The 22,980-nt window shown below is 36.8% G+C and overlaps 3 protein-coding genes across 3 annotated transcripts; all 3 read right to left on the reverse strand.

Annotated features, from left to right (window-relative positions):
* On the reverse strand, positions 883–7,633 carry LOC105176674 (cell differentiation protein RCD1 homolog). Its single transcript, XM_011099550.2, has 9 exons — positions 7,192–7,633; positions 6,707–6,778; positions 6,483–6,572; positions 3,883–3,925; positions 3,509–3,615; positions 2,681–2,776; positions 1,549–1,739; positions 1,400–1,469; positions 883–1,285 (listed from the first exon to the last, which is right to left on the reverse strand). Exons 1-9 carry the CDS (start codon positions 7,375–7,377, stop codon positions 1,178–1,180), a joined length of 963 nt encoding a protein of 320 aa, XP_011097852.1. The 5' UTR covers positions 7,378–7,633; the 3' UTR covers positions 883–1,177.
* On the reverse strand, positions 8,666–19,662 carry LOC105176675 (1,4-alpha-glucan-branching enzyme 3, chloroplastic/amyloplastic). The gene is made up of 22 exons (XM_011099551.2): positions 19,276–19,662; positions 19,022–19,093; positions 18,668–18,732; positions 17,692–18,369; positions 16,562–16,734; positions 16,354–16,443; positions 15,823–15,898; positions 14,557–14,664; positions 13,786–13,876; positions 13,463–13,564; positions 12,983–13,085; positions 11,992–12,129; positions 11,817–11,888; positions 11,536–11,625; positions 11,101–11,178; positions 10,927–11,034; positions 10,657–10,746; positions 10,470–10,574; positions 9,527–9,612; positions 9,349–9,403; positions 9,152–9,193; positions 8,666–9,073 (listed from the first exon to the last, which is right to left on the reverse strand). The coding sequence occupies exons 1-21, from the start codon at positions 19,566–19,568 to the stop codon at positions 9,161–9,163; spliced, it is 2,706 nt and encodes a 901-aa protein (XP_011097853.1). The 5' UTR covers positions 19,569–19,662; the 3' UTR covers positions 8,666–9,073; positions 9,152–9,160.
* Positions 20,074–22,398, reverse strand: LOC105176761 (cytochrome b561 and DOMON domain-containing protein At5g47530-like). The gene is made up of 3 exons (XM_020698868.1): positions 21,446–22,398; positions 20,535–20,789; positions 20,074–20,455 (listed from the first exon to the last, which is right to left on the reverse strand). The coding sequence occupies exons 1-3, from the start codon at positions 22,103–22,105 to the stop codon at positions 20,201–20,203; spliced, it is 1,170 nt and encodes a 389-aa protein (XP_020554527.1). The 5' UTR covers positions 22,106–22,398; the 3' UTR covers positions 20,074–20,200.

Here is a 22,980-nt window from a genome sequence, read left to right on the forward strand (position 1 = left end):
CTCCCCCCCCCCCCCTTTTATTTTTTTTTTAATTTTTACCACTTGAGATGAGTTGAATGATTCAACATAGCAATAAATAGGATCAAACTTGCTCATTAAGCCTAGGGCGGCCCCCATATTCTTTATTTAGCCCAATCCATCCAAGTAAACAAGGCCTTAAACACACTTTTTTTCTCGGTAAATGTTTTAGAGAAGCAACACGAGAACTTATCAGGAATCACCCATTCTAGTGCTACTCGCCTTAAACACACTTTAACATCAATGAACTTATAGATGGATAGAAGCGCTCCTCCTCTTTGCAGCCTGCAGGAAGTTACTTCAATCCTGGAAATAACAATCAAATAGATAATTCCTAGAGAAATGGAGGAAACTTAAATTTGAGAGAATATGTAAAATATTTGATAATGGTACCTTATAATGTTTGATACGAATTTCCTTTTAGAATTTGGAGAAGGTTAAGAGATTATATGTATATATATACATTCTCGAACTTCTAAACCAATTCTAAAGATTTTCGGCTGAGAGTAGGTCAGAAATGAATAACAAATAAATTTTACAAAATATCTTTTATATATACCAAACAAACATTATTTTTGAAAAGGAAATAACAAACATTTTCTACAAAGAGATATCCAACCAGTCACATCCATAGTATCTAAAACATTATTTTCAGAGCCCCACCAGGACGGACTGGCAGGCGTCCACTATAAAACAAAGCTTTCTTCCAGGCCACCAGTTAAACATGACTCAGACAGATTGGGTGTTCCTAGTTTCATCTATGATCAAAGATTATATATATGGTTTACGGCAACTTCTAATCAACTTGCCAGAATGTGAGATGACAGTTGGAAAATGGTGCAACTTGTCACCACAAATCACATCTAAGGGTAGTAACTAGACACAATATATCAATTATATGTGCAGAATTGTTTGCAGCTGGCTCAAACAACCTTGCAGTACAGAGTTAAGGGGTCAAACACTCGTATGTGTTAGCTTCTAAGCTGATTGCTGCGAATTCAAGGTTCTAGTTTGCAGGTTTTCTTACAGATAAAAATCAGTAATTGTCCGTCTATATATATATATAAAGGAACCCAGCTGACTATATATGATCAACACTCACAGCAGCCAATTCCGGAACAAGCAATATGTCAATTTTCAATGCCTTGCGCTATAACAGTTAGTTGACCATCATATGGTCGAAACCAGCTCCTGCTTGCATGGCAACTCGAGGCCCTTGCACATTGTGAAGCAATTGTTGTAACCACCTTCTTGTAGTCGGATCCTCCTGAAATACAGCATTAAATAACAAATACTATGTCTCACTCACAGCCTACAAAAATTTACCACCAGATTGTGATACAGAAATTATCCTCATTGCGAAATATCAATGAGCACTTACACGAAGGCAGCTGCTAAAAGTGGCGTCTCTAAGCATGTCAGGCAGACAACTTCGCAGGGCGTCGCAGGCTCTACATAAAACAAGATGGTTGGATTCATTCAGTAAAAACAAATATGAATGAAGAACAATCCTCATAGAACGTGAAAAACCTTGGATTATCAGACAACCGAAGGTAGCATCTGATTATGTGCTTTAACAGCCGAGACGAAGGGAGTTCAGCAAGTGCAGCAACCATGTTTCCTAGCACTCTACCTACGGCAAAGAACCGCTCCGCTGTGGTGCATATGTACTCCAAGCCCACATCATCAAGCAAAATCTTCTGCACAATAAATGTTGCCACCTGCCAACAGAAGCTTTCTTCAAAATGATCCACTAACAATAAAAGAAAAGCTAAAAGAAAACCGGGACAAATGTCTAACAATTAAAACCATATGAATCTTTATCTATAGGTAGACAACAAAGCTCAGTCAAAATGCAGCTGCTTGTCATCACGTCATCCATATCATTAGACTTGCAAGGTCTTCACAGCCTATATAGTTCATTGGAATTAGACTTACATAACAGATAACAGGAATCTACATAATAAGCAGTTAGACATGGCACCACTAGGAAAATAGTTGTCATGGGAGTTGCTATACAAACTCAAGAATTTAGACCCCCCTGGTTATAGTTATCTATACCATCAGTCTGTTAGACAGGGACTTTGAAAGACAAGGAGACATGGAAGTCAGTTCTTAGAGTTGACAGTAATGAAGTTTCCTGGAGCCAAGGATCACACGGGTTCACAGCTATACTCTATTTCATCCTCCATCATGAAAATCACAACACTTACGATAAAAATCCATTAATCCATAACCAACTTATCATACATATAAAAATTCTCATAATTAAGGTACCATAATGTAAAACCTCCATTACAAGGAACTGACTGATGCCTTGAAGCTTGTTCCAACTGTTAGAAATCAACACTAATTACCTCAGAGTTGCATTTATTTTCAGGACCCTTGAGTTGAAACTTAGGCTTTGCACCACCATTTTACTGACACAAGTACAACGTGTGCACAACATTTAGTTAAGTGCAAAAGCAGAGAGCTTCAACATCATAAACAAACCTGAAGAGACCCTCCTCATCTCAAGGGGCTTCCACAAACTCAAAACCAACCACCAGCAAGATAGACATTTGTTTATAGACTTAGAGAGGTGCCACTATTTGCACCTTTACAAGGGGACTAACGAAATCAATAAGCATGAATCATAAAAATTGCATGGAAGAAACTCAACTGTCTTGGACAATTCACTTCCCATCTCCATTGTGCGCAAGCACAAGGGAATGATCTCTGTAGATAGAAGGAAACTGATAACTTCAGTGTCATCAACCTGGGAACCAAAATATAAGCCACATGGTTTTGATGTTATCCAGGATGTCAAGAAGAAAAGGAAATAGAAAACATGCATGGAACAACAAGCAAGAATATTAACAGAGGAGGATATTAGAGCACTACAATCTGGTCTTACTTACATTCAACCAGAGGTATCAATCAGAAACTATACACAAAAGCGCAAATATCATTAATTAAGGACAGCGTCAACATGAAGTTTTTCTGTGGATTGCATTCAGTTGCTAGAACTCGAAGAAAATACAGATGGACAAGAACTGGATTAATCAATAAGGCAGGCAGAGAGCTAAAAGTCTTAGAATACAGAAAGTTCGTATTGGCGGCAGCTTGGGCAACTCAGAGTTCGCTGCTAAAACTATCTCTTTATATGTCCATATAAATTTATAATTATTTCAATGTGGAGCATAATATTCAAGAACAATCAAGAATGCAGGTGCATATGCAGTTGTAGGCATGAATATGTGTGTGAACATGTGCATGCATAGAGGGAGACAGGAGAGAACAGGTGAACGAGAGATGCCGCAATTTCTTTTGGTCAAACTCAGGCCAAATCATATTACATCTTCCACGAACCAGATCACATTTTAGAATAAGAAAATTTGTTCTTTCTATATTCCTCTTTAATGCAGTATATTCCTCTTTAAAGAGGATAAGAATCAAGCTTGTTATTATGCATGAAACTGGAGAATATTAATTTGTGAACAGGGAGTACCTTGACCAAAGCACCTATGACGCCTAAACTCGTAAGCCTCAAATACTCAAAGGGCCTTGATTTGCTGGTTGTATTAAGGAAAGGATATAAGTACAGGGGAATGTGGGCTGCCACAGGGAAACATTAGATGGTAAAAGTCACATACCAAAAAATGATAACAGATTCTATTTCCTTGATAATACACAAGATAAGATAAGAAGTCATTAAACACTTTGTTTGAAGCTAATAGCTAAAACTAAATCCGCTAAAATACAATAATATGTAACTGAAAAATCGACAGGCATCTGATTTGGAAAAGTTTCCTTAGTTTGAAATTTTAATCTTTAGAAAGATACAGGCAAGAAACTTTACATGTCATGAAAAGAAGAAATTACCATTGAGGAACAACATTCTCGTGTCTGGATGTGAGGCCACACACTGCAATAAATTGAAAACCAAGTTAGTCCAAGATAGAGGGAATGTATTTTCTCCCTGAGTGTTAATTTATTTCATTTCTTCCGTTTAACCTAACATCGAACTTTTTGGTCCAAAACCAACAACTTCTGGAGGGGTTTACTTTTGTATTTTGGGGGAAGAGAGGTGAGGCAAAGTGGCGCGCACCCGTACAGGGTAGAGAGCAACTAGAATATGCACAGATTTAAATTAGGACATATGGTAAAGGAAGTACTCATTAGTTCCACTCATAGTTGTTAAAGGTGCATGGCGCAAAGGTCTCTTGGAGCCATGGCACGTGGTGCAGCGCACGCCTTCTTACAGCGTATTTGAATAAATAAATTTGATATCTTACATCAATATTACACAAACAATTAAATATGAACACTAGAAATTATATTAATCATTATGCCATAAAAAAATATGTAAAACAACAGTAAGGGATTTTATGTCCGTTTTTTGTTTTTCTTTCCTATTTTTCTGTTACATTTTCCTACTACTTTAAGGAAATAAGTTTTTCTGTTTCCTTTTCTATTTTTCTACTACTTTCTTTAAAACATACAAGTAAAAGGATTGGGCTTGAGCAAGCTTAGAAATATATATATTCCTTCTTTATTTTGTTTTCTCCTTTTTCTTTTTTTTTTCTTTTCTCCTTTCAAATAGAAAAAAGAAACAAGATGGGCGAGCTCTTCACCTCTTCTCTCTCAAAGTTCTAGTTATGATCTGCCAGAGAAGAGAGAGACGAACTCTTCACTCCCAAAACCCTAGCTTTGCCGCCCGCTCGGAACCCTAGTGAAGGCACCCCCCACCCCCGCCTCCAGCCGTCTGACACCCTCCGACGCGGCACTTGAACTCTTGCCCTGGCTTAGTGCTTCTTCACCCCTTCGGCACACCTATGCATAAGGTGTGCCTTTCCATTGCCCTAGCAAAGCCAAGTGCCAATCTTAGTACTAGGTTTGCGCCTCGCACATAAGGTGTGACTTTTTGCACTTTTAATAACTGTGCTTCAATGTTATTAATGGCGAGCCATGGCACAAGGCGCGCAAGGCACAGGCTCAATGCCATCTCCATGACTCAGAGGCGCGCCACTTGCAAGCCCGAACCCTTTTGTCTGGGGCTTGAATAAACACTGGGCTTCGCCCTGTGTGACTTTGATTCAGCTAATTTTTTTAAAAAAAAAAATAGGAAATCAATTAAAATTTCTTGCAAAAACGATTGGAGGGCTTTAGTCTTTACGTTGCAAAGAAAGAAGAAAATGCAGAAGAGAAAACGCAATGTAAAGCTACATCATCTTGATTGATGGACATTCTTGTGTTTGTTATATAATGATTATGTAGAATTTGTTTAATTATCTTGCATGTTTTGAACTCTTGCATGATTATTTTGCGAAATTCTTTTATGGCATGATGATTAAAATAATTTCTAGTGTTTGTATTTAATTATTTGTGCATTATTAATTGAAAATATATTGATGTATGAAATATATAATTCATTTCTGTACATGTACGCCATGCTTTAAAAATGCGTGCACCGCGCCATGCGCCGTGCTTTAAATATGCACGCACCGCGCCATGCGCCTTGGCTCTAGGGGACCCTTGCGCCATGGCGCGCCATGCGCTATTAACAACTATGCTATGCTTTCACTTTGCCATCCCAAAATAGACATTATGTACTCAAATATCAATATACAATGCCAAGTGCAAATTTGGATACATATCTGAAGAGAGAACTAACAAATACCCAATTCCATGAATTATTTCCCAAATTTTACGAACTCAAATTGATATGTCAACATGGTATTTTCTTTTATCCAGTAAAGAAAAACAGATCTTCATATCTAATCCCTTCTTCTTGTGCATACATCACACAAAATTTTGTGAATCGATTTGTGTGCCCACACTTACGCTCTCTTCCTTGATCCCTCTCCCTAACATCACGAAACTGGGTAAAGATGGACCATATTTCTCACAGAGTACTCCAAAGAGCTTTAGTTTCGAACTCTAGTAAGACTTGCTTCTCTCATAACCTTGTGATATGAACAGAGCAATCATCCTAAAACTTGCATCATTTGAAGGGATGAACAATAAGCATGGATTGTATCAAGAAAAGTTCAATATGTTCATCTGTTAAATGACAATTACAAAGAACAATTCATGTTCGATTAGCACAATGTTCTTAGAAAGTTGAACATCTAATGTTTTTAACAATATTTATCTTTCACACTAGTCGGCTGATCTTTTGCCATATATGATATTGTAGCAAAACATGGAATGTACGGCCAAGTCTAGAACTGCATGCTAACTACTTTACGGGTTAATGCAGCACAGAGTTTAGGTTTGGCGTTCACTGACTTGACTTAACCTCTGGGTGAAATCTGGCTCTATTTGTAAAGTAATTCATTTGATAAGTTATTGATTACACACTGAATAGTTTCTTCTTAGGAAGAAAGAACTTATAACAAAATCATCAATCACAGGACCGACCTGCAGATGGAAAACACAAACAAATCTGGGCAAAGTTCAGAAACATAAAGCGATAATACCTGAAGTAGGGCGAGTGCATTGCAAACTCTATTCGATTGTGCAGGAGTTAGGTTTGGAGGTGATAAAACTGGGTAAATGGAGACTATTTCCTGCACTCAGAAGAAAACAGAAGCCGAATTAATAAAAAACACAACAACATGAATTCATCATGGACTGAAGTATTTACCCTGGCACATGCCACAGAGTAGAAAGAGGAAAGACCAAAAGTACTAACTAAACAAACCTGCAGAAGAGCAGCAACTGTACCAAAGGAATTCCAAAGCAATGGGGCCAAATCTTGAAACAGTTCTCTCTTCTATTAGAGAGAAAAGAGAACAGTTTAGAAAACACATGTTAAAACAAGTTGTCAAAAAGGACTATGAAGAGAAATAATGTTAACGACTCTTAACTTCCTCTCCCTTTCTATATCCCCATCCCACATTTCCCCCATCGTGGGCTGTAACTACAGTTCACCACCAATGTGCAATCACATTTACTTTTAATTCATTTGAAGAAAGATGAAATCAAATCTATCTGGAGTTGCCAAAAACTACAACTGGATACCTCAATAAGAATAAGATATAACCCGAAACTCTATTTAGTAAATTATGCGCGTCAAGGGAAAACCCAATGCACTTAACTGGAGAGCGCTAAAACATGAAAAGCATCATAAAACTCTTGACAGAAACCTAACAAACGCCAACGGAGGGAAGGACAATCAAAATAAACCTTGGACAGTTCGAGGAGTGCGTTTTCCCGGAGATCGGGATTGCAAAGATCAAGAACCAGATGCTCAGCCGATTGCATTCTGCGGTCCTTGTTGGCAGCGGCGGCGGCTGCTGCTGCGATTGTAGAACTGCTGCCGGCTTCAAAGGGGGGCGCCTTCAAGTTCAGAGACGGAGGTAGGTTTGCCATTTTTCTCTCACTAATTCAATGTCAAGGGATTTTAGCTTTACGATTTTGCAGTTTTAGGTTTGCCGATGAGGTCGGAAGGTATGGGCGACGCGTGCCACACATGCGCGCTGCTGGTGGACACCTGTATTGTCTAGGGATGTGTCCGTTGGGTGATGTTCTCCACGCGCTGCCGTTGCAAATAGCGGTCCCAGAAGCCCAAATCATGGAAATATAATTGGTTGTGATGAGGCCGCCCATTAGGCCCAAAACTGTCCACTTGTTCGGCCAAGGCCCATTTACTGTTATAAAGGTCCAATTTTTATACCCTACTATTTGATGCTACTCTATTCGGCTGTTATTACTGAATTTACATTCCACAGAAACAGAAATTATTTCTTCATTCTTCACTTTCAATAACCCTTTCCTTTTTCTTTTAATTGGATACCGATTGGGTTTATAAGGTTGGTTTTTAATACTCGTATCGTACCCAACCTGATATAGGATGGTTCGGTTTTGGGATGCTCGGACCGGGCAAAATAACCCAACTCTTTTAAATCGAATCCGATCAGATTGGAATAGGTATAATTTATATTAGGATAAATTACAATAGGCATAAAAGTATGTCAAAAACTACAAATATCTTCCACTATTTAAAAAATTACAAATATTCCCTTAAAATAAAAAATCTCCTAAAATTTTTTTCTCATAACAGCCCACTGTAAGGAGTATTTATTAGACCATCATTAACTTCAAAAGAATATTTATTTTTTTTAAACCAATGAAGAGATATTTATAATTATGGTAAATAATAAGAGACCCGTTGTAATTTACCCTTTATATTATTATTAAATCTAATATATAATTACTTTGGAGGAAAAAATATTAAATTTAAACAAAGAAAAAGGATGATGAATTGGGAACATGTAGAATAGTAAGATATAGGAGAGTGGTTTTCTGCAAATGCTAGATGTAATATAGTATCATAAAGCACTTCTCTTTCCTATTAATCAAAACTTTCGGAAAGAAAAAAACACCCATTAATTGGGTCAGGATAGAGGATAGCGTACTCACCATACTGAATGGAAAAGACTCCGAATATTAAGTTATTAGAAGTAATCATCATATATATACGAAATATCTTCTCAAAATTAGAAAATAACCCTTCAAATATAGTATTTGAGAACACTCTGACTGCCAGTATATTTTGGCAAGCTGAAGCAAGTGGAGGACCTTTTCACAAGGCTCTGGCACACAATCATCATCTCATACGTTTCATACACCTGAACTACATAACAAAATGAGGAAGATATTGTTACAGAACCATCAAAAGGAAAATTTTGATATCAGTTAGATGTGATTCTTGTACATCTCAAACTAATCCTACTGCTACCCACGTTACCCACCTGTCGAACTAAAAATACTACAAAGTATCAAAAGTCGTCTACAATCTATAGTAAAGTGTACTTAGCCTTCTTAATGCTAAACATAATTCTCGCACATGAAAATCCATATATACGGTGAGGTATTCGCATATAGATAGTATACATCTGCAATTTCAAAAGCATCTCATTTGTTCTGAGCTTGTTTAATAAATTTCCTCTTACGAGCTCCTTGGCATGAGAACAAAGGCGATTAAAATAGCTAGGCAAATCTGTGTATCAGTCGCAGGATTGGCACATTGATGCTGATTATCGAAGAAAAATAGGCCTGAAAGCAGCTGTAGAGAATATACTCATAAGCATTGCTAGAACGAAATCTTCCATCCTATTGATAAGCTAAATTTGCTGGATCTTACCTGCTGGAGTCATATTCTGAGAATCCGAGTTAACTTATAGACCTGCATGAGAGAAAGTTGTCTTATTTGGCACCAGTATCTTGCACTATTTCGCCTACTGGCTCAAATTTTTTGAGTTCAAAGGAGATTGTAGTCAACAGTACGTATTTTTACATTTCTTTTGCCCTTGAATGCTTAATATTTCACGACAGACTAACCTGAGCAGTTCTACTTGGGAGTGGCACTTCCAAGCAAAATCTGGTACCATCAGTTCTGCAGACACAAGCAATATAGCCAACAACGGATGGAAAGCACAGCGAAATGCAGCAAAAGTTAACACCTAAAGGCGGGAAGAGGAGGGGAAAAAAAAAAAGAAACGAAGGCACCATAACTCACCTTCTGCTAATGGTTCTTTGAGCATATTGGTCACGACCAATTAGTCCTTGACCGCCATAAATCTCTTCATCAGTATTCAACACGATCTAAGCCAGTAATTTATGAATTAGTATAATCAACTATTACACAGAAACTAAGTTCAAAAGCTTATCTAACATGAGAGTAAAACATAGCCAAGCATTCAGCTAGACTGATAGAGAACAGAGGGACCATCACTTACAGGTCCCTTACTGGCAGGTACAGACTCCTGAGGAGGCGAATAGGTAACAAATTCATTAAATGTTTATATTTTATGTTCACTAAGTGGTGGCAGAAATTTTAGGAGATAGTAATCACAGCTCCAGCCAAGGGTATGGATTTTGTTGGCATAGTGGAGGTCCAGGGATTTTCCTATTTACCCTCCTCCATCAGTTCAAATGATATACTGCATGTGGGTCATCTGATTTAGTGAATTAAGAAAACGACATACATATAGATATATTTCCCAGCTCGCAACATTTTGTCCGATCAGCACTAGTCAATAATTTGCGAGGAAAAGAGGAATCTTATCTTCGGCGAATCTTTTATTTTCTTTTGAAATTTTGAGTGGAGGGGAAGCTTAGCTTGTATAGGTTGATGCCCTCTCTTTTCAGCACTAACCGTAAGCTACATTATGGAAATATTAGGTGACTGCCTGTGGGACAGTAAACTGATTTGATTATAAAGGCCAGGCGTACAGTAAAGACATTTGCATTCCAGGAGAGGCTCGGGACTAATTAGCAGCCATTAATAAGCACAAGAATGATATAATATGCATGCCCACACTCACACATGAGCCTAAGAAAGATGCAGGTTCTGCACACCCTATGTCTAGATAACCACAATTCTTCCAGAAATAGAGGTGAAAACCTAAAATTCAGGAGTTCAGATAGGGACAATCTCATAATAGCACAGCATGGCTTACTTGATACTCTCCAGCTTCTTCAACACCTATACTATATCTTCCATATGAATTTGTGGGATGAAAGTTGAAGACAAAGAGGAAAGGGCCTCGTAAAAAAGATATCACCTGGTCCACAGAGAGGAGCATCAGTTGTATGCATATTCACAAAAGAATTTATCATATGTATGGCAAACAGAAGTTACTTTACCATTGTAGTATCATTTACATGGTGAATATTGGGAAGGCCTCTTGAACCTCTTAGAAGTATTCTTTCTTCTATATCCAGTTTCATCATGTCCTGAAAGTAATATTTCTGAACATTGTGAACTCTAAAACTACTATGATGTGTTCTCATATGTTAGAAAATACCAATCTGATGGGGTCAAATTAAAACCATGAGCTGTAACGCAGAGCTCCAGAGAGGACAAAAATGATGTTGAACATCCAGCAACATTATAATTACTGATTTTCAACTCACCTTATCAAAAGCAAACAATTTGTTATGAAATCCATCCTCCAAAAGTTCCCAGCAGCGTTTAGCAAGTGAATAGGAAAAATTGTTGCTTGACATTGGGAACTCAACCCTCTGGAACAAGAAAAACCATTAAATATCTGGAATGCGCAGCACTTAATGTGGCAGATTAGTGCTCACCTTTGGGTGCCCAAATTCATTGCCCATGAAGTTGAGGTATGCTGGACCACCAATTGTGAATGTAATTAATCTGATCATCTGTAGAATAGAAACATCATGCTTGAAAAATTGTCCATATGGCATGCAACAGATATGTAGAAAGTATTCACTGAATTGAACTAGAGGCCTATGCATTAAAAGAATAAACCATCCTACTTTTAGGTGATTATTTGTACATAAGATCAATAAAACTCGCTCAAAAAGACACAACTAATACTGTCAGAATCTCGGAATATTAGCTGTCTTCTTACACTACACTCACTTTAACTCAAAAATTTATGAGACATGGTGTAAAAATACAGGCAAAGAGGTAGTCAAGGGGTCCAACACTGCCAAAACATAGGCCATAAATTTGAAGGTGGAGGTTAAATGATAAAGTAGAAATTGAATCATTACCTTATGCAATGAACAACCTCTAAGCAAGTCCTCTTCCGTGGTAGCCGAACCAAAGAGAATATCTGCAAATGACCGGCCCCCTGAAATGGACTGGCTAGCAAGAAAATACATTACACCATAAATATTTACATCACACATACGGTGACTAGCTGATTAAAGTGATGCCTATAGCTCTGATGTTCATGAAAAATATAATGTTTCTGAATATGACGAGGGCAATTGGGTAGAGAAGAGAAAGAGATGGTCATATCTAAACAGAAAAAGATATGATATTAGATCACCTGGTTGTGATTTTCTGCGTACAGAAGCATCTTATCAGCACTGGACTTGTTTCCAGTTAATGTGCTCACTAGCTAGAAACAATCAAGAATGAAAAGCGTTTATGGTGAACAAAATACCATCTTGTGAACTGTGTACAAGGTAATTAAAAATCTTAACTTGTATTGTATAAACAACCTTACTCATGCTCCATTCATGGTCAGGAACATTTTCAAGCAATGATAGCCACAACTCTGATGCAGAGAGATTAACAAAATAATCAAATCCCAATCCACCTTGAGAAGTTGGTTCACACAGTCCAGGATAAAGTGTAACCTGAGAGGTAAATTCAATGAATCAGTAAAACAGATGAGGAGAGAAGTGCTTGAAGGCATTTAGCGCAGACGAGAAGAAAATAGCTTTGATATACATAGGTGTGTTTGTATAGAGGAATAGAGATCCAAACAGGGGTAAAACATGGATTTTTAACATCTTGAATGGGAATCAAGCCAATTTCCTACAAACTTTTAATATTAGAAAAGGAAAAGATATTAAATTCCAGTACAATCAACTGAAAGTGACCTTCAGCTAACAAATAAAATTGTTATTCTACCAAATCTGAAAGATGATAATCAGATGCGATTATCAAGACTCCATACTTTACTATTTTACCACTGTACAACTAGCATCAGCCTCTTCTTGACCCAAGTACAAATGAAGCAAGAAACATTCAGCCACACCCTAGTTCAATAGTAATATGACAAATTCGTGGAAATGGTCAAAGGTATTCAATGAGCTGTTTGGCAAAGCAGAACCTTATTTCAGCAAGTTTTCCATCAAGTATAGACACGAGAAAATCAATCCCAGGCATATGTCACTGTGGCATTGATTGCTGGTTTACATGTTAAGTAATTTCAGTAAAGACGCCCCTTGAAACAAAGATAGTCAATCAGAAAGACTTGAGACAGCCCAGTACACCAATTGATTCAATGTCATACAACAAACTAAATTCTAAATGAGAAAAAACATGTGCAGAAAGCATCTTAACATGTAATATAATATAAATCCTATCCAAAATGGAGATTATTGGAATACCAGCAACTCTTGCAGCATATAGAAGAATGAGAATATATATTGACATGAAAAGATAATCTGTAGTTAAATAGGTGAGGTAAAAATGATTCCTTACATCTTCAGCAATTGTCACTATATTAGGATGAAGAACATGCAATATCTCATTTGCCAAAATGAGATACAGAAAAGCATCCTTGTCGACATATTGATTACAGTACCTGAAAAAGAAAAATGTTACCCGTTTACAAAAAAAATCTTAACAAGCAAGGAAGCTGAACTTTCTAAGGTGATAATAAGGACAACATTAATCAAATATGATTCAAAATCAACTGATGTGGTAATTCAGCATGGTTTAACTAAGTATGACCAGTAGGATAACCAATACTTATATAAACTCCCATCAGTCGTATAATGGTTAAGATAGAACATTATATTAACTTTTGGCAAGAATGATGATGCAATCCTTGATGTGCCCAATCAAATGAATATTTCTTAGATACAAGCATAAAATCAACACATCATAATCAGCCATGACAAGTACACTCCAAGGCAGTTTGTATTCTTGTGCTACTTAGTAAGTACTGAGAAGCCTCACTCTTCCATATCACCAGTAAATGTAGCAAATCCATTGTGTGTATACATCATTGATGAAAGAGAATGAAAATTGAATCCGTCAATCTGGTACTCCATTATCCACCTGGAAAATGTAATTGTATTTGGCAATAGATAGATCCCGTCAAAATCCAATTTAGTAAATAAAAATAAAACATAAATAAAAAGTAATGATCCTAAACAGTTAGTCTCAAATACAAGGCAATAGAAATTAACTTGTAAAGAATCAGAATGATAGGGAACATGAAACACATAAGAAGCCACATAAGAAGCTTCAGAACAATAAATGAAGTATAAAGATCTTACCAATTTAAATTTGAAAGAAGGAAATGCAACACATCATGGTCCCCATATCTGAACATTCTTGTGCCCCAAAATTTGTGATGGCCTCTTTTACCTGGAAAAGATAAAAAAACAAGTCAGAATGAATGCATCAGCATAAATTCACAAAGCTTACTCAATCATTTTGTGATGTTTTGGTTACATGCAACTAAGGTTGATGCCTCAAGAAAACTCCAAAAATTCATTCCATTCTAAATTTTCTTTCTATGTCTTGGGACTGGACCAGAATCCTATCTTCATTGCAGAAACAGTTTCCTCAATTAAGATGTGAAGCAAATCATCACTGTTTTAATTGTATTAAGAACAACTATGATCATTATAACTGAAAAGAACTTCTCCACACCAAAGTACCATTAAGCAGCTGCATATTTTTTCTTGTCATAAAGAAACAAACTAACAAGAAATCAAGAAAACTGAGTTTTTAAAAATTAGTTGTCCTGCAGTCATAGACACATGCACCAAATACAGAAACCAGGTAAGTAGTTTCAGAACATCCGTGCAAAAGGGTGATAAGCAAATTAGCACAACGATGCAAACATTAATTTCACTATATGAACATTTGGAGTCAACAAGTGCTCCAACCTCATCTGGACAAATAGTGTCCGAGAACAAAAGTGCCATAATTCTCTCCCTTCTCTCAGTGGTTTAGCAGTTTCTTTTTTTATTTGGCTGTGCCTAGAACAATTCATGTTAGAGCACATTAATCCCTGAACGAAGTCAACAGAAAATAGTTACCTGAATGGAAGTAGCAATCATTTGATCCATCAAAAAATGATAACCCAACCATTTCGTCAGCTGCAGCATAAGAATGGACAATATCTAAAAAGACAAGTAAACCAAGTCCTGCAAATGATACAGAGATGTTAAGTAACATTGTGTTAACAGTTAATAACTCACATATTGCATCAAATAACAGCGTAAAAAGCTGTTCTTATAATAGCTTTCAGAAAAACCTCATTGAAACATCTAAAATATGTATATACAGCCAAAGAGTCAAAGAATTACAAGAACCAAATGCAATTTAGATATAAAAGCCTAATGATCTTATCAAACATAAGACTGATTAAAACTGAAATAGATTAAACATATGTTAAATGCTACCGCAATATGAATTGGTGTCCAAAAGGTCCAATTAATCGACAAGCATAGAGTGAGAGATATCTTATACGATAAAGAATTGACTACAATTAGATGAAAACTCAAGCTTTCCACAAAGGTCTAGCTAGTACCCTTACAAGAAACTGAAAAATGAAATATGAATCTCGAGAAATTGCTCCCAACGTGGAAAAAATCATTGAATTCTAGCTTGAATCCTTTACCATTGCCAAACATGAGAATGGCAAATGTCATTCCACTTAGAAAGGTTGGAAGGACCTTTCCTAGGAAACCCCGTTCCGTGGTAGGCCTAAGATTCCATCTACATTCTTGTGCGCTTCAAAAAGTTACTACTCTCTTTCCACCCGTGAAGAATATAAAATTCTGCCAGTGTGAAATTTCATCATGATTGCAAGGGCTGTGCAAAGAACTGGCTAGTTTTCAACTTCCTGCAAAAATTGGAATTATCCCTACACCCTTATTTGGGCTGTACACAATTGACACACTACCAACTCCCGCCTCAGGATGTAAAGTTGGATGAATGCGAGCATAAAATGTTTATTTAGTTTTCAAAAGTTCTAGTTTTCAGTAATATGCCACATAAATCCTAATATCACTTCTCAGTCTGCATAAGTATATTTCTGCTGAAGGTAGCCGTCTCCATCCAATCAAGCAGCTAGAGCCATACCAAAGTCGCAACCACACAAGCAATATGTCTCGGAAGAATTTGAAAACTCAAGGACGCACATCCTTTACTAGTTGTAATTTTAAGTATTTTAAAAAGCCAGTTAAAGCTTATTAGCCCATATTATCTTACATAGATGTCAGATTTCAAGTTATTCTATTAGCTATAGAATAAGTCCATATAACAAAACTTGTTACTAATTTGAGGGAATTCAAAATAACCATGTGCTTCATCCACCAAGCGCTTGAAGTCTTCAGGTGTACCATAACGGCTGCTAACAGCATAAAAATTCGTCACCTGCAGCAGCGAGTAACCCTATAATTGTCAGAAAGTAATGATGGAAAAGGATAAGGTAAAAATGCAGAAGACATGTATTAAACATGCTTTGATACCTAAACCAGTAACTAAAATGGTGACTAATTTCCTGGAGATGCTTCTGCCTTCAAGATGCAATTTTATGATGTTACTTGAGGATAAAAAATCAAAGCATTCGCGACTAATCAAAACGTAAGACATGCTAGTCAAGATAGATCTGCTATTTGGGAGTCTGGGACAAGTAGCAACGTTCAAACGCATAGCACATGTGATTGTAAATAAAAGTGGGGTTGAAAATTTGGTGAAAGAAAGATCATTAGAAACTCACAGATTAGAGACATTGCAATAAGGAATAACATCAACCATTAACTAAGTTTGGATTCCATATTGAATTTGACGACATTAGCGTGCTGCAAAAGCCTCCAAATTTTACTTACTCTGTAGCCAACAGTGAAGTAATCTTTATGCTCAAGAACTCCAATCAATTGGATTGCATTGTATCCAGCTTCTTTTACATGAGTTAGGACCTAAATCGACAATGTCCAAATTGCAGTAGCACTTAGTACTCAAAGTCATCGGGGCACGCTAAAGAACAATCACAAATTGTCAATGGAATAAAGTAAATACTAAGCAACATAAAGTTACATTCTCAGTAAACTCATTAAAAGTGGCAACTCTAGGCTCCTGTCCACTTATCCCAACATGACATTCATATATGCGCAAAGATTTTGGCTTTGGTGGATGCTTATGCCTCCATCTGTAGGCACATTCCGGAGGTGGTTCCCAATGAACAGCAAAAGATTGGTTGCCATCTGCTTCTGCATATTGAGAGCCAAAGTTCGGTTAGGGAATAGTATATAATGATAGCAGAAATAAGAAGTAATACACAAACTAAAATCAAGAAGAAGAAAGGCAGCATAAAAAGAGTAAGAAATCGATGTTGACCAATTTGTACCATTGCTGCCACTGTTTTTGGGAATGTTTGGCTGAGTTGTATGCATTTGTTCTAGTTTTACATAAGAAAAGATAGCCATAAGTTCACTTATGAGTACCACTAGTGAACTGTCGAGCAAAATAACTCTTTATTCTTCTAACAACCTAAGGGAACCAAATGGCATGAACTCATGATATTGTTGCTAAAGCTAAAGTCTGAAAAAGGCAACTTAATTGCATTCAGCCAGATAATATGATTTCCGAATCAATCACTACGATTCTTTCACAACAAAGTCAAGAAATGGGAGTATTATGAGATTGAAGAAGCAATAAGCAGAAGGCACTGCTGAGTTTATATAAACCTGAATCTTGACTGAAAGACCAGTAAGAAGATATGTTACTGAAAATTATGCATCCTATGAATGTTATTACATTCTTTATCAAGCATTACTCAAGGCAAACCAATCATTTTACAAGTCAAATCTATTTTTTGAGAAGATGGGCGAAAACTTTATCAATTTATGTACATATGATCCCAAATAATCTTTAATTATACGTCAATGGATCTTAACAAGAGTTGAAACAAGCAAAGGCCTGAAAAGCAATGGACCTTGCATACTACATTAGAACCTCTATCATCCTAAGGTTTGCACATAGTTTGATCAATCATATAGCCTTTTCCATTATGAGAAGCATCAAACCTGTATGTGTACAAAAAGAGCATTTATTTTAAGTAGGTTGTATGACTGTTTCCAAGCAAATTAGGTAAATTGAAGAACATTTTTTCTAGAAGCAACAAAGTAGTTGAGCAATGAAGGAGTACCAAGGCATCACTTGGTCACCTGGAATCACATAAGTAGCCCAAGCAGGAACTCTCTCCAAAGGTCCCGCTGGAGTATTGAAGTACACCCTGTATTTGCTTCCATGCGGGATCCCTGGTCTATACTTTTTTAACCACGCTTTCCTTCCTTTTCTAGTCTCCAACCAATAAGCGATAGGAGGCTTCTTGGATCTGAATTTCTCTTGCCAAACAGGATCAGTTACAACTTCAAACTCATCATGTTCTTTTCCATCATCAATCACATCACAAGGAGGTAAATTGCTTGGTGGATCATCTTTATGCTTCTCCTTCCAGGCCTTGTATCTTGTCTCTGGATCTAGTATTTCTTCCAGTTCCTCTTCTGTTTGTGGCCCATTGGGCCCAAAGATTTGCTCATAAAGCTTAGCTGCAAGCTCATAGCGTGATTTTATAAAGCGGTCTTCACCAGGTTCCCAGTACTCATCATTTGCTTTCTTAAAAATTTCTTCAATTGTAACACCACTGTCGCCTTTATCATATTCATCAACGTAATTATACTGTTGAAAATACACTTGATCTGGTTCTTCTCCTTCCCTCAGTTTATCTTCAAGAATTATAAACCAGTACCCATAATCATCATGACCAAAATGACCCTCCCGAGCAGAATTCTCCGTTGGTGACCAACCATTAAAATCCCCCACCAGGGAACAATAGCGAGCACCTGCTCCAGAAAGTTCAGCGTATTTGAAGATGAAAAGAACAGAGCAAGACTATTCCTTCAGTTAAATCATTTCCTATCTACTGAATCCTTAAATGAGCTTATTCCAGTTGCTAGAGATACTCTTCCCACAAATTTTCTCATTCTCAAATAGCATTTTATCGGGCATGCATCGAGGCAGCAGTTAAGCAATATTATCAATGATATTATTTTAGCTTTCTTTGCCTGTAACAGCAATGAACAACCTCAGATAATCAAATTGTACTAGCTAATAAGTTTTACAAGCAAAAAAATTGCCAACCTGGAGCCCACTCCATGTAATCCACACGATGTTGCACGTTCCGATGCATGCCCAATATCTCAAACCTAGAAAAACAACACAAGTTTCAGAAGGAATGCAAACCAAATGAAATTATGAATCGTATCTACATTAGACTGTTCCATAACCAATCAGTAAGCAAGTTCCTTCTCAGGCATCCATGGGTACAGCTAATTTTATCAGACATGAAATTAAAACGGAACCAAACATGATTTTTGATCTTGATTACAGCAATAAAAGATCATATACATTCCTGACACATAACTGAAAGCGAATCAATATTTTATAATTGGAAAAAATTGATAAAAAGATACGATGAAACACAAGTAAACTAACCCAGAAGCCAGCTCCTGGAGATTGAAGTGGCGTTTGAAAAGTTCATCCTTCAAGTCCTTCAATGCTTTATACCTGTAAAAATTCCACTCGACACCAAAATCCATAAAAAAGGCATTTCCCTCCATTTTGCGTAATATTCAGTATATTGCCATACTTCATCAGTCAGTACTCGACTAAACCAAACGTACATATAACCAAACCATACAATCATGCATATATACAAATATTTAATTACTGAATTGCAATTGAATTACCTCTCGCGAAGGAACTGCGCGAAGGCTTTATTCGTAATACCGTGTCTGGCGAGGAATCCGACGGGATCAATGCCATCCTTTTTATCAGCATCAAGCTGCTGGTTTTTCTTTCGCGGCCTCTGCGAGCGCCTCGGTTGCGATTGCGGGTGGTCGGCGGCAGAGCAATTGCATATATAGCTACTCTTTTCACTGTTGGGTGGGAGGAAAACTCGAGAACCAGTCAAATTCCTCTTTGGAAGAGGAGAATTTATGGGGAGAGTGGAAAGTTGAGGTGGGTGTGAGAGAGAAATCATGCTCCGGAGATGGTTGTTTTGAGCTGCAATGTGGGTTTGCTGGAGATAAGAGGCGGGAATCAGAAAACCACCAACCTGCACTGCTGGGGTTTAACAAAACCTCTTCCCATAATTTATTTACATTCACACCCTCACAAAATTTTGTCAAATTAAATAAATACTTTTTTTTTTAATCTATACTAATATTTAAAAAGGAAAAACTCCCTACACTCACTTATGTTTGGTGACACCGTCACATTATTTTTTAAATACAATAATTACACCCTTAATTAGATTATCTATACTCTATACTAATAAAAACATAGGACTTTTCACTAATAAATGGTTATTTTGATCGATTCACCATAAAAAAATATATGAAAATCTAATTGTTATACGATCGTTAGAATTAAAAGATATTGATAATTTGTCAAATAAAAAGACGTATTCGTAATTATGTCAAACCTTATGAAAGATCACTTATCTTTTAGAAATTGGTATATCAAAACGTGTGTTTTTAAAAAAATATTATAATTAATATAATTTTACATTTTGAAATGAGTCTAAATGTAATTAACGTTAAATACAATCCAACCTAAGTCAAAACATCAAATCAAGGCCGTTCTTATTGATTGAACCAGACACCTCATCATTTACGCGAGGGATTTTCTTACAAAAATAAACTTAATCCAAGTATAAATTTCAAAACAAATAACCACGACACCCAACACTCCGAGAACTCCAATATAAGCCCATTTCCAAGCATGATTCGGCTCCATGATCTTGATCCCTACAAATATGTTAACTGACATCAGTGTCAACATCGCGTACCCCAGAGAATGATGGTACATGTTCCAATAAGCCCGATACTCGTCGTTCGGCCTCGGCTTCAATCTCAATGCAAACATCTGCACGTGATGTGGTGCTAGCAGTGTTATGAAATGTTTTGAGAAGTTTATAAACTCAGTCAAATAATTTATAATTTACCTGTACGGTCGTGAAAGTGAAGATGAGTATGCCAAGAATTTGATGGGTGCGGAAGCAATAGTATTTGGAGGCGTTCCCCAGCCAGATTCCGATGATCCAGCCGATTGTACCGAGAATATATCCAGCACTCTGGCAGGTCACATGAAAACCAAACCACCACACCCATCGCTCCGGAAATCTCTTGAAGTACCTTGCAACAATCACCCCAACCGGCAGAAGTATTCCCCATCCAACAATGTTCAAGATTCCATGAGTCTACACAAAGCAAAAATAGATTGACATTCATCTTTATAAAAGGATTCCCTTGAATGCATATGTAAAGTAATTTTATACACAAAACGTGTGTATGTGAAATGGAATACCGGGGCTCATTCAAATTGTGATTTGTGATCTGTGATCTATATGTACGGTTGATCAGTTACATAAAATTTATAAGCATTGAGCATATATACAAAAGGAAAACTCTGGTCTGAGTTGGATTTGAGCAGCTCAGTAAGAGTAACTAATCACATATAATTGCATAGGTTGTATGATTGGTTCGATCCAATTAATTAGACCTAGTTTGCAATAAAACTTTCCACCTGTATGAAATGAAATAGGATTTTTAGTTTTGTAATTATACTCTTTTGGGATTCTAGTGCTTCATTTTGTTATTATTGCAAAATAGTTCTGTACTTTTAAACGTCTCATTTTAAAGATAGATTTGGCTAAAAAAAACTGTTAATAGAATGCAAAATTTCAATTTTTAACGAGCACATGTAATGTACGTGCCACGTTCGAACGAATTTTTTGTTTTTCAATCAAATCTATCCTTAAATCAACCTAACAACATAAAAAAACTAAAACACTAAAAAAATATAATTACTACACTAAAAATGCATTTAAGCTTAACATGAAATACACAAACTTACCGTTCTCAAACGGCGTTGACGGTGAGCCGAGTAACTTATCACCTTCTCGGAGACTAAGTCTATGGTGTCAGCAGCATCGAAGTGGTTTAGAGATCTCGGGTGCATTAGAGGCGTTCTCCCAGCCACTGCCTCCCCAATCTGCCACACCACGTTTGTTCTTGAACTGTTGTACTCGTGAGGCAGGAAAATAGTAGCGTGTATGACATAGTACTCGATCCCTTCCCAATAAACAAAGCTGAAGTTGCGCATATTTAATCCAATATCGTCAGACGGAAGGAGCCGGCAGCCGCGCTTGGTGTCGTCGGTGATGTTATACTTGTACCACTCCAGCGAGCCATTGTGCTGCTTGATGCCGATGAGGGCCCTGGTGCCGACCATGCGCAGGCCCTGAGGGTTCACCCCCCAGGCCAGCCAGCCTGTCTCCGTGTCTAGCCTCGACCCGAACGCTATGTCCAGCCGACGGGACTTCTGGTTGAAGTTCCACCCGAACTGGACGCCTAAGGTTAAGGCTTTCCGGCGGCAATTCTGGGTGACATTGATCTTGTTCATCTCTGTGATGAACCCCTGGCTGCATTTGTGTGCATTTGTGAGCAGAGGTGAGAGGAATGTGAGGAGTAGAGAGAGTATAAGTGTGAGAGGAGAGGAAGACATGTTTTCCATCAGTTGGTGTTGTGTGTGTAATTTTAGATGTGCATGTTTGATGATTTAGTATGTGGGATATGTGTAGTTTATTGAAACGTGAAGCAGTTTTTGCAGTCTAAGCAGTGGGTTTCGGAGTTAAGTACAAGTTATGAATATGTTCTGTTACTTTGTTGTGCTTTTGGTGGTTTGAGATACCGTGGAGAAAAAGGCAAGCTCTTCACTATATAAGCCCAAATTTTTATCTAAATTAAACTGGATTGAACTAATCAGATGACATGTAACATATATTTCATATGTGATTAGTCATTTTCTTAAACTATATATTAATCACATAATAAGTATATTATATTTATTATATCATTCATTATAATCTAATCGATCAACCCCTACTAATTTTTGCACATATTTTTCATCCAATGTTTAATATCACTTAGGAAAAGAGATTAATGACAAAAGAAGAAAAAGGTAAAGACAATATTAATATTATCGCCAATTATATATTTAGTGACAATACCTTTTATTCTATCACAGTAATAAATTTTAAATTTTAATAGTGATACTCATTCTGTAAAGATCGAAATTAAAAAAATCTAGTGATAAAATATTTTGCATTCAATCATCACTACAGACAAAGTGACAACTAATGAAAGTAAGTCACTTATTATTACTATATTTGTGTTGCCTTGAATTGTAATAATAATCATGTCGCTAGTCATTTATAGTGATAATTTTGTATATAATTCTTATCACTAAATAATTACATATACTGACATTACATATACTGACAGGATCAAAATTATCGTCACTCAAAATTTTTGTGACAATCTCTAAAATTGTTATTTGATATATATCTTGTTACTAACATTGTTATTATTCTTTTTTGTAATAGTTAA

This window comes from Sesamum indicum, linkage group LG14, assembly GCF_000512975.1.
Source record: "Sesamum indicum cultivar Zhongzhi No. 13 linkage group LG14, S_indicum_v1.0, whole genome shotgun sequence".
In the NCBI taxonomy this organism is placed as follows: Eukaryota; Viridiplantae; Streptophyta; class Magnoliopsida; order Lamiales; family Pedaliaceae; genus Sesamum; species Sesamum indicum.